Source organism: Amaranthus tricolor, chromosome 14, assembly GCF_026212465.1.
Source record: "Amaranthus tricolor cultivar Red isolate AtriRed21 chromosome 14, ASM2621246v1, whole genome shotgun sequence".
NCBI classification, from domain to species: domain Eukaryota; kingdom Viridiplantae; phylum Streptophyta; class Magnoliopsida; order Caryophyllales; family Amaranthaceae; genus Amaranthus; species Amaranthus tricolor.
In genome coordinates, this window is record NC_080060.1 from 15,952,055 (window position 1) to 15,963,868 (window position 11,814).

At 32.1% G+C, this 11,814-nt stretch overlaps 1 protein-coding gene across 1 annotated transcript; it reads left to right on the plus strand.

Moving 5' to 3' along the window:
• The first annotated feature begins 4,486 nt into the window (after window positions 1-4,486).
• On the plus strand, window positions 4,487-7,087 carry LOC130799444 (bidirectional sugar transporter SWEET4-like). Its single transcript, XM_057662536.1, has 5 exons — window positions 4,487-4,714; window positions 4,797-4,833; window positions 5,395-5,773; window positions 6,015-6,134; window positions 6,902-7,087. Exons 1-5 carry the CDS (start codon window positions 4,672-4,674, stop codon window positions 7,085-7,087), a joined length of 765 nt encoding a protein of 254 aa, XP_057518519.1. The 5' UTR covers window positions 4,487-4,671.
• Window positions 7,088-11,814: the final 4,727 nt, after the last annotated feature.

Here is an 11,814-nt window from a genome sequence, read left to right on the forward strand (position 1 = left end):
CTAACCTATATATGCTATTTTCCTTAAAACATTGTCGATTATTGTCGAAATCTATGAAGTGCTAGTGAGTAAACTTTATAAGAAGAACTATCGATTTTGAAATCCTTGAGCTCAAAATAGTTTAGTGAATAAGAGTGTTAGTAGAAGGCGGGGACCATCCCTTTATTTATTTAAGATTTGGATTACGTCTTACTTGGAGTTAGAATGACTCCTTCATAGGTGGATTTCGTACTCGGTTTGGGTTGTTCTTTGGCGTTCTGCTATCCCAGCGCATTCATTAATAGAGAGGGATTTATTCCCAGTTGAAAAAGCATTAGATTATGATTAGTTGGCGTAACTCAACTAGATTTATGTCTAGTTGATTCATTAGTCCCCTAGGTGAGATTCGACGGGATCACCGTACGGGGGGTATGAGCATACTTTTATCATTGGGCGTCGGGTGGCCGATACCGTCCCTTGACCGAGGTGTTAACATGTGGGCCTTGCAAACCCCAATATGGCGGCCTCTTTACTGGATTAGTACCCAAGTGTATTAGTTTTTGCTGAAGGTAGGACCCGAGAGGGTCAGCTGGATGAGGTATGAGCTCATACTTTGCAATAGGTGCCGAGTGGCCAATAACACCCTTGGCCGTGTAACTATGCCATGAATATAGAAAAGATCCACTATATACTTCGAGGGATTAGTAGTTGAAAGAGAAATCACGAATAAATATAAGTGTTCAGCCAGATGAGTAGATTCGTTATTGTTGTGCTATGTCGTCGTCTATCCTCTTGTTCTACGATTCTAACTATTATAAGTTCATTGATAACTGAAGTGTATGTGTTTGTTGTTGTTTGTTCATGATTCTCTATGATGTTCCTACTATGATACATTTGGCTATGGTCATTATGTTGAGCAGCAGGAGGATCATAGTTTTACATAACAGGTATAGAAGCTTCTTTTGCATTGCATACGGGGGATTTAAGTGAGAATCTTGAAGAGTACAATAATCTTATTGCCTACGTGTAGTTTATTTATAATTAAGTTGGTTATGTCTTGAGTTTGAGGCACATGTCCTCCTTTGTATAAGTTATTTCCGCTGCGTTGTTTTTGTGGCTTGTATGTTTTAATTGGTTTATCATTCTCGTTCTTTTTTCAAACCCAAGTGTTTACATTGGTATCACGATCCATGCTTAGCATGTCGACTGAAGATTGGGCGATGATCATTCCACCGTGATATTTTGTTACAAGGCCGATGATGCTTTCTTTTAGTGCGCCAAATTTTAGGACATATGCTGCCGAAATTCCCGCACAATCTTGTTTGTAGTTTTCTAATTCCTTTAATTAAATCATCCAACTTAACTTTCCTTTTTTCTTTCTTTCAATATTTATTTTATATTTTATTTTTAATGTAACACCCGAATTTCCTTCGTTCCCTTATGATTTTGGTTTCGTATATAGGGTCAAAAATTCAGGGGTGTTACATCCATCCCAAGAACAAAGAGTAAAGGAGACAAAATAAGATCACCTTGCCTGAGACCCCTCTTAGCCTTCACGTATTATAGAGGCTTACCATTAACAATCAAAGAGAATGAAAAATTGGAAATGCAAGTGAAGATTATTTTCATAAAATGAGTTAGAAACCCAAGAGCAATCAACATCTTGCTAATGAAGTCTTAGTCCATCGTATCATATGCCTTTTTCTTAGCAACCTTCACCACGTAACTAAGAGAACAATTCTTCCTTAAATAGTGACAAATCAAATCTTGGCATAACAATATATTGTGGATGATACTCCTACCAGCGACGAAAGCTCCTTGGTTTTGATTGATAAGGTAGTTAAGGACAGAACTCAACCTAGAACATATAAGCTTTGAAATACACTTATAAATTGTATGTCAAAAAGCAATAGGCCTAAAATCCCATGGCTCAGTATGGCATTCAACCTTAGGCACTAGTGTAATAATATTGTTACTCTAAGCATTCAGCAATATTCTATTGGCAAAAAATAATTGGATAGCATAAGTGACGTCATATCCAACAATAGGCCATGTTACCTTATAAAATATACTATTATCGCCATTTAAATTCGATGTCTTTTCATTTGGGATACTCCATAATGCTTGTTTAGTCTCATCAGAGCTAAAAGATTGCCTCTTAATTAATCATTCAACAAATGACCAGCATGGATTATATTCATATTAATTTTGTTCTTGTTGGTCATCTTACAACACAACATGTTAGAATAAAAAGAAAGAGAAGCATGATGGATTTTACTAGCATCACAAACTAACTGTCCATCCACTTGCAAACCATGTATATTATTTTGAATCCTTTTGCACCTAATACTCTGGTGGAACACTGCAGAATTCTCATCCCCATGTTTCAGCCATTGAATTTTAGAGATTTGCTGCATATAGGACTAATAATCCACTTTTGCTTGCTTATAAGCCATAGCAACTTCAACTTTTGTAGTGGCACACCGAGAGTAAACAGGGCATCCATGAAGAGCCTCCTAAACTTTCAGTAATCTGATTTTAGCATCATTAAGAATGGCCTTTACAGAGCCTTTATGAAAAGTTGCGTTCAACTCTTTCTTCAGAAAGTAAAGCTTAGATTGAATCTGGAAACTAAGAGTCCCCTCAATCTCCTTGTTCCAAGAATTACTGACTAACTCAAGGAAGCAATCCTTTTGAGCCCAAAAATTACAGATGCTGAACAAACATGATTTAGGACGAGGGCGAATGAATTAAATAACTGTTGGAGAATGATCAAAACTCTCAGGTAAAAAGACGGTTTACACTCCTGAAAAATGATCTTCCCGCTCTTCATTGCATAAGACCCTATCTATCTTGCTAAAGACACGCCTTCACCAACTGGCTTATTATTCCAAGAGTAGAATCGTCTAGAGAACTTCATATATTTCAGGCCACAAGTGTGCAATTATTATCCCATAAAGATATACTACTATAATAAAAATATTTACCTAATAAATGACCCATATAAAATGAAACAATTAACTAATAAAGATTCATTTTAAACTTCAAATTAAATAAATCAATTGATTCCTAAAAATGTAATAACACATATCTTTTTTATGTTATTTGCATTGCTTACAATGAAAATTTCTAGCTCGTTAGTTATAAAATCAACACTTAAATTATTTAGTTATTGAAGACGGTAAATTTTTAACATAAAATATTATTGATTACTAAACTATTTTATATGGCTCCAATCAAAAGCAGTCTCATCCTATTTTTGTTTTTAAAATGGGAAATTAGTGAGTTATTTAATTGATTTCTTTTTGCCAAAAAACAACATGGTGAAAATGTAATTTGTGAACTAAGCGTACTGAAGCTAGTAAAACATTTCTATTTGGAGAGAGTTTGTGAAGATGACATGTGTAATATTCCAAATTTTGGTTGAAAAGATCAATAAATGTGGTATCGAAACCCAAGGGATAGATTTAAGTTTTATTTGCCTTTCCATTCAAGTGAAATACTCGGTACTATATACAACAAATAATGTTTGTATTGCATCCATGCATACAAGGTCGGCCTTAGGCAAGGGCAGCAAGGACCTGTGTCCAGGACCCACAAAAAAAATAGATAAATTCTACCGAACTTGAGACCTCGTGTGATTAAATTATGCATTTAACCACCAAGCTAAATTGTTATTAATGATAATTGTTACCTTATTTAATAACAACTGAATTATAAATGCACAATAACAAATAAAAAGTGGATATCATCGATATCTTTTATTGGTATGTAATATTTTTGATATTATAATTTTTTTAATTATAAATATATATTCTATAATTAAGGCTTATAATTTATTTTCGCCCTAGGCTCCTGTAGGGCCGACTCTGCTTGCATATTTCTATTCTAACGGGTTCTCATATGAGGCAATATGAGAGTATAAAGTTAATTTTAGAGTCTTGATTATAACTTGAAGTTTTAGTTGAGATGATTTCTTATTTTATGTCTAATCTGAGTTATAATATCGTTTTCATCAAAATATCTTTGATTTAATTTTATATATTTAATCTAACATAAACGTACATTAATAAGGAAAAAGACATGCAATAAGCCACTAACTCTACCTTAAATATTTATCCACTTGGACAGATTTTTCTTTAACACCATTCTTGCATGTCTATATTGGCATTTATACATGAAATTATAAGGTGGAGGGTGTAAACATTAATGAGCATATCTAAACTAATGAAAGTAAATCTAAAAGATATGGCATTTGAAACAATTTGTAAGAGAAATGCAGATTGGTAAGGTAGCTACATAATAATTATATACTCCAATTTTGGTATTTAAGAGTCTAGAAATAAGTGCCACAATTTTTTATGCAATTGTACATTCTTTCCCTATAAAATCTATCCCTCTTTGAAACTCTCTGTGCATTCTCACTTGCATGTGTTTTTTATCCCTTCACAATTTCATGACCTCCCTATATTATTGTAACTAACATGTCATGCAAGTGAACAACCAATTTTACTTGCACTTCTTTTGTTTTCTAATATTTGGCTAGTTTTTTGAATTAATTTGTGCTAAAATTAATCCAATAACAATAAAATTCGTTTAGGTCAAACTAAAGTATTCCTCTTTGGTTCTAAATTTCATAACCCACAAAATTAATCCAAGTCTTATTAAATTTATTCAGCTTGACCAACAAGTATGGTTTCAGCCGGAGCAATTCGTTTTGCAGCTGGAATTATTGGTTGGTATCTTTAATTGTTTATGGTGTATTATTTTCACTTCTTTTTTATTTATCAAAGTTGAATTTTTTTTTTTATTTGCAGGTAATATAACAGCTTTGGTCTTGTTCTTGTCCCCAGTGTAAGTAAACTAAAATTTACTTTTGAAAAGAAAATTTATGAGATGCCCATCAAATATTAGGAGTACATAATTGATCTGAGGTATCATACATCAAAATAGCATCAATGTATAAAGAAACAATATCTTCACTTACACAAATAATCATAATGTGTTAAGGAGAAATTAAATCCTTATAATTATTACATAGCTTCTATATCATTTTGATTTTTCATTGGATGGCCATTCATCCATGTTTTTGTTAGGTTCATTTTGAATTCCACTCTAATTTAAGAGTTTTGAATCTAATAAAAAAAAGTGAGTAAAAATGAATAATTCCAACCCATTAAATCCAATGGGTTTGAGTCTGAATCTAACATTTTCATACTCTATATATTTGAGTTTGTATTCATCAAAATAAATAAATCTGAGTCTTTATAAACTTAAATCATAGTCGTAAAAAGAAAAATACATGGTATGGTTATTTTACCTTAAAGGTCGGACTGTTTGAAAATATTGATATTTTTTTTATCGTTTTTATATATTTGCACACCATCTTCGTGATTCTTCCTTCCTTATTGGTAGGCCAACATTCATAGGAATATACAAGAAGAAGACAGTGGAACAATACTCACCAATTCCATATTTAGCAACATTTGTGAATTGCATGCTTTGGGTTGTGTATGGCATGCCATTTATCCACCCTCATAGCATTTTGGTGGTTACTATAAATGGGGCTGGATTTTTCATTGAACTACTTTTCTTAATACTCTTTGTTATTTACTCAGACAAGAAAAAAAGAATCAAAATTGTATTAATTGCAATTGGTGAGATCATAATAGTTGGTATTATGACTGCTTTGGTCCTCAGTTTTGCTCATACCACTAAGCTTAGGTCTTCTGTTGTTGGTATCATTGGAGTAATTTGCAACATTCTCATGTATGCCTCTCCTTTGTCTGTTATGGTAATTGCACTTTATCTATCTAATACTCCCTTTCTTTTTGTCTTTTATATCATTAACAATCTTTTTACTAGAGTGTTCATTCGGGTCATCGGGTCGATTTTGAATCGGTTCAAAATCAAAATTTGAGTCAACATTGATTTTTGCATAATTTTAAATTAATTTTAAAGTCATGTCAAATCAGTTACCTCTCTACTTTTTACTAATGGTGAAATTAAGTTTCTTGCATTGTTATGATTGACAGAAATTGGTCATAAAAACAAAAAGCGTGGAATACATGCCCTTTACCTTATCAATGGCTGCCTTTGCCAATGGCATTGCATGGACAATCTATGCTTTGTTTCCCTTTGATCCTTACATTGCGGTAAGTCATATCCCTATTAATTAATTCATGTTAAAATCAAAAGAACAAAATATAGCAATTTCTTTGTAACAAAGTAATAGTTTACATTTGTTATTTTGGTATATTTAATTTGTCCTTTATCATTAAGAATTTTTTTATTTATATATGTACAAATTTTAGACAAAAATAACATTGCTCATTCTTATTTTATATTCAAATAATGCTTAAGATCTCTAGATATCTTCTACTAACTTCATTTTAACATTTTTATATTCCTTATGATTCTCACATGTTTTCCACTAACTTTATAAGATAAATAAATTTATTAGTTATGGTCCAATATTTTTTTCCACTAATTTTCTTTTAATATCTTTTAAATGATTATGATTCCACTTTTTATCTATCAAATTTATCGTTCAATAAAAAAAATATCCACTATCTTAATTCATATAAACATAACTTCATTAAAAAAAGAAAGGTAGTAGTATGTAGTTAAGTATCAAACCTCACAATGTTCACAAATGAGTACCCAAGACTCACATTGCATCATGCAACCATTACTATTTTTTGTTAGTTTGATTTTACTACATGTACACTTTTTATTATTTTTGACTTTACTTTGATTTTAAAATCTGTCTTCTAATATCTAAAACTATATCATTTATATATTTCTTTTATGAAACTCTTTTAAAATCTTACCCTAGTTACAAGTTAATAAAATTATATAATTCATCAACCTATAATTTAAAATAAGAATTTGTAAAAGAGGCTTCTTCTTTACCAAACAGGCACCAAATGGAGTGGGTTCATTGTTTGCGTTAGTACAACTAATATTATATGCAACATATTACAAGTCCACCAAGGAGCAATTAGCAGCAAGAAAAGCTAAAACAGCACTTGGCTTATCAGAAGTTGTGTACAATAATGGAGACTCAGGAAAGGTGGGCCAAAATGGACGGGCCCAAATTCCGTAAAATGTCTTGGTTTTTTTTTTTTTTTTTTTTTTTTTTTTTTAATAATTTATTTCTAACAGTTTTCTTGTATAAAAAAAATTTGAAATAAGTTTATAAAATAAAAAATTAAGTATTAAGCTCTGAAAAAAGTATTTTTCAAATTAAGCGTTTATAGGAATCATTGTCATGAACAGTGATTTAGGTTTTATTGGGGCTGGAGGTTGAGTTTGAAAAGGTAGAAATCATTGTCAACGATTTCACTTAAATAAAAACCGGTATTCTTAAAAGCGATATTCATTGCTTGAAACCTACTGTTGCATTGAATTTGTCTTGATCATCAAAACAACACCTCCAAAATTGCTATCAAAAACAGTGATTTTACTTATTATGAAAAATGTGTCATTGACAGTGATTTTCACTTTCCCTTGAAATTTAGCTTTCAGTTCAATAGGATCCAAAGTTGATGACAGTGATTCTTTGAATGCTTGGTTTGAAAATTATTTTTTTTCAAACCTTAATATTTAAACTTTATATTTTTAAAGCTAACTTATTTATAATTTTCTTGTATAAGGCACTAGATCATTTTTTTGCTGAATAATGTATTTCAATAGTCTCCTAATTTCATAAGAACTAAAAAGTGTACAAAAAAATTATTTTGGGTGAAATTTAGGTATAATTTATATTACGTGGGAAAGAGTAATGTCTATTATATGCCCAACTATAATTGTCCAAGTGTCCAAGTATAGGGTAGCCCAATCTAATTCCTGCCCACCCTAGTATTGTCCCCTTACCTCCGCGCAACCCAGACTTCATCCCCCACCCCGTGCAACCAAACAAGCCTACAAAGCAAATAAGCCACAAAACCCAAAGAAACCTATCTAAAGTATAAGTAAATACTAGCTAAGTTTAATTATAAATTTACAAAAATTTAGGCAATCTTTGCTTTGTATTTTGGACTATTTTCATATTTTAAAATATAAAATGTACATGTTTTCAATCACATAATCATAACTAGCTATATGATTTTTCACCCCACAATAATCTTCGAATATATATATTAACCAAACAATTTCATTTCTACAACAATTCCAACAAATATGACAATCAATAATCAACAACTAGAAACATATTATCACTGAACATATAAAAAAAACTATAAATAAATTGTAAGTGTATTACCTGATGTCTTCGCATAGATACATCATTTGGTTAAATGATTCAAGAGGGAGATGTTGCTTGAACAATGTTAATAATTGTGCCACAGTTTTCCTTCATGATTACATCTTTATATGGTTGCAAAAGTTTTTTTAGGAATTATTACACCACCTACTATGGTTTTTATTAATCTTTCCTTTTTTGCTGAGCACTTTCCAAATTGTTGTTTCTTACTTAAGTTTTCTAGGTTCATTACTTCATGATATGCACTATGTCCATCAACTTTTGAATTCCTTTGTACCTCCCTCATCTCCTCCTATCGTAAAATAATAATCAATACGCATCAAGTATTAGATATTATTAAAATATATGCAACTAAGATGGTCAGAAATAAAACTTATAATGTTACTTTGAATAAGCTCATAAGATGTTTTGTAATTTTTTCTTTCTTTTTTTCCTAGTTTTTTGTACATAAGAGCCTAAGACGGTGATCTATTGTGATCTATTCTCATCACTCATTTGTTCCTACCAAAAATAAATTTTAAAGTAGTTTAAGAATAGTAAATTATCAAGGGCCACAATCTTTTGTAACACCCTATCTCATGAATATTATCATGAAAATGATTTAATGATAAATTATGTTGATAAATTTAGAGCATCAAGTCTTAAAAATCTGAGATATTGTGAATTCGAGACTTAAAAAATCCGAGACATCAGAATTCCGAGACATTATGAATACGGTACAACGGTAATCAGGGTTATTTTCTCTGAATGACCCAATTATTTCTTTTCGCATATAGACCAAGATCGCTTCCTCTAATAGGTCGTCCTCTCTTCCTCTACATATGTGGCACCGATGTTGGGTATCATATATACCATCACTAGTAGAAAAAACCTTATTTGTTGCTTGTCATTTGCGGTTTTCCTTAGACGCAGCATTAAATAGCAAAAAGAATTTAGAAAAAAAAATCTATTAATTGCTGCGGTTTTACTTGAGCCCGCAGCAAATACTTAGTTGGTCTATAATTGTTGCGATTTTGCTTGTGCCCGCAGCAAATAGCTCTTTCAATTGCTCAGTTATTCACTCAATTGCTGCGGTTGATGTATATGCCCGCAGTAAATATACTTTGCTTCACTCAATTGCTGCGATTTTTGTATATGCTCGCAGCAAATATACTCATTTCACAAAATTAAAACCCTCCAACAATTCATTTCACAAAAACCTGTTTCATTCTTCGCCATTATTACGTAAACTGTTGTATCTCTCAAACCCACCATTTTCGCCATTCAATGTTTCATTCTTCATCTTCATCTTCTTCTAAAAACCATAAATTCTTCATCTTCAAAACATGTTTCAAACCCACCATTGAAAAACACTCGAAAAACTGAGCAATTGACTGTTTCTTCAAACCTGTTCTTCATCTTCTTGGTTCATAAACCCACGAAATTTGGTCTTGTTCATCTTCAAAGCCCACGACATTAAGGTATTTTTATCTCTTTTTAATTTGTTAAGCATTTAAGTTTTGCAAGATATTCATGAAAACACTCGAAAATTAGGGCAACTGTTTGTATACTAATTTTGTTTCTCTGTTTTTCGTTGTAGATAACATAACCCACGAAATCAAGGTAATTATATTTATTTAATTTGAAAGTTCATATCTTTGTTGTTTAACATGTAATTTAGTAATTTAGTGCTAACGATATCAAATTATTTGTGAATTTTACATTATTCAAGTTTATGTTATTAGTTTGTTAAATATTTGTGTAATTTGTTAAAAATGTGGTTTGTTGTTATAGTTATGTCTTTAACTATTAAAATTAGAATATGATTTTATTTACAATGTAGTGCTTAATATTGAAGTATGAAGTATAGAATTAGAATATGAAATATGTATATTTAGGGTTAAATAGATTTGGTATAAATAAGTATATATTTTTAGGGTTAAATATGTTTGTTATAAATAAGTATATATGTTTAAAAGTTTGTGTATGTTTGTTATTAATTTTGTTTTGAATTAATTAATCACACTAATTAGGATGACAAAAGATCGTTCTTGGATGTATGGAAGCATTGAATCGTCGGAATTTATTGATGGCGTATTAGAATTTTGTAGTATTGCGGTTGAACATCAAGTTAGGACGGGGGGAGTTGGTTTTTATTGCCCATGTGTCACTTGTGGCAATGTATCAAAGGTAGATAGTGTTGATATCCTTAGGGAGCACATACTTCGACATGGGTTTGGCATGGTGAGAAGGGAGTTTACAAAGAGAAAAGTGTTGTTGAGGACTTCAATAATGTGGTCGATGTCAATGAGGATGTAGTAGATCATGTTGATGGGTATGAGACAGATGAATAGAATGTCGATGAGGATGTGGATCGTGTTGATGAGATGATGGAGGGAGTCCAGGATGAGTTGGGAAAACGCCCTCGTGTTTTTGACTTGTTGACAGAGGCTTCTCAAAAGCCTTTGTACCCTGGATGTACAAAGTTCACCAAACTAACAGCAGTGTTGACATATTTTAACATTAAGTCAAAGTTCAATTGGAGTGATGCTAGTTTCACAATGTTATTAGAAGCATTAGGTGAGATGCTTCATGACGGAAATGAACTTCCAAAGTCGACATATTATGCCAAAAAGCTCATGTGTGCTTTTAGTGATCTATAAGTTTCCACCTTGGTTGTGTATGAAGCGTAAGTACATTATGCTTTCGCTTCTTATATCGGGTCCTAAACAACCTGGCAATGACATAGATGTATATCTTGCACCTCTCGTTGAGGATTTGGGAAAGATGTGGAATGAAGGCGTTTCAGTTTTTGATGCATATGCTAATGAGGAGTTCATCTTGCGTGCAATGCTTTTATGCACTGTTAATGATTTTCCAGCATATGGCAACTTATCGGGGTGTAAGAACAAAGGGAAGAAAGCATGCCCAATATGTATTGATGACATGGAATCCACGTGGATTCCTAAGTGCAAACACGTATTCATGCACCATCGAAAGTTTCTCCCACGAGATCACCAATATCGTAAGAAGAAGAAGATGTTCAACGGGGAGGTTGAGGACCATATAGCTTGTCGACCGTTGACCGGTTATGAGGTTTATGAACAGGTTAAGGGAGTTGAGACTGTATTTGGTAAAACAGGGCAAGTGCAAGGAGGTGAAGACCGATTATGAAAAAAAGAATCAATCTTTTGGAAGCTTCCATATTGGAGAGATCTATAAGTTAGGCATTGTCTTGACGTTACGCAGAGAAAATGTATGCGATGCCATACTCGGGACTCTCATGAACATTCCGGGTAAGAAAAATGTTTTTTTGGCACTTTCGCGCATAAAGTAGCTAAAACTTGGTTTGTTTTGCATGAAACTTTGCACACAAAACTATTTGATATATATTATTGTGTTGAACGTATTAGAATTGTAAATCATAGTCTTATTCTTAATATTACTGAGCTTGTGTTCTAATATATATCTATTCATACTCTTTCAAGTACTGATATACAATGCATCTATTCAGAGACGAAATTGTCTCCGAGATTGAGACCTTGGATGATGAGCATCATAGTTACGACACTAAAGAGGACCAAATTGTG

Excerpts from the sequence above, each read along its gene's own strand:
- LOC130799444 (XM_057662536.1), top strand. The coding sequence starts at position 4,672 with ATGGTTTCAGCCGGAGCAATTCGTTTTGCAGCTGGAATTATTG. Across the intron at positions 5,774-6,014 it reads CCTCTCCTTTGTCTGTTATG|AAATTGGTCATAAAAACAAA; the intron begins GTAATTGCACTT and ends TATGATTGACAG. Across the intron at positions 6,135-6,901 it reads CCTTTGATCCTTACATTGCG|GCACCAAATGGAGTGGGTTC; the intron begins GTAAGTCATATC and ends TTTACCAAACAG.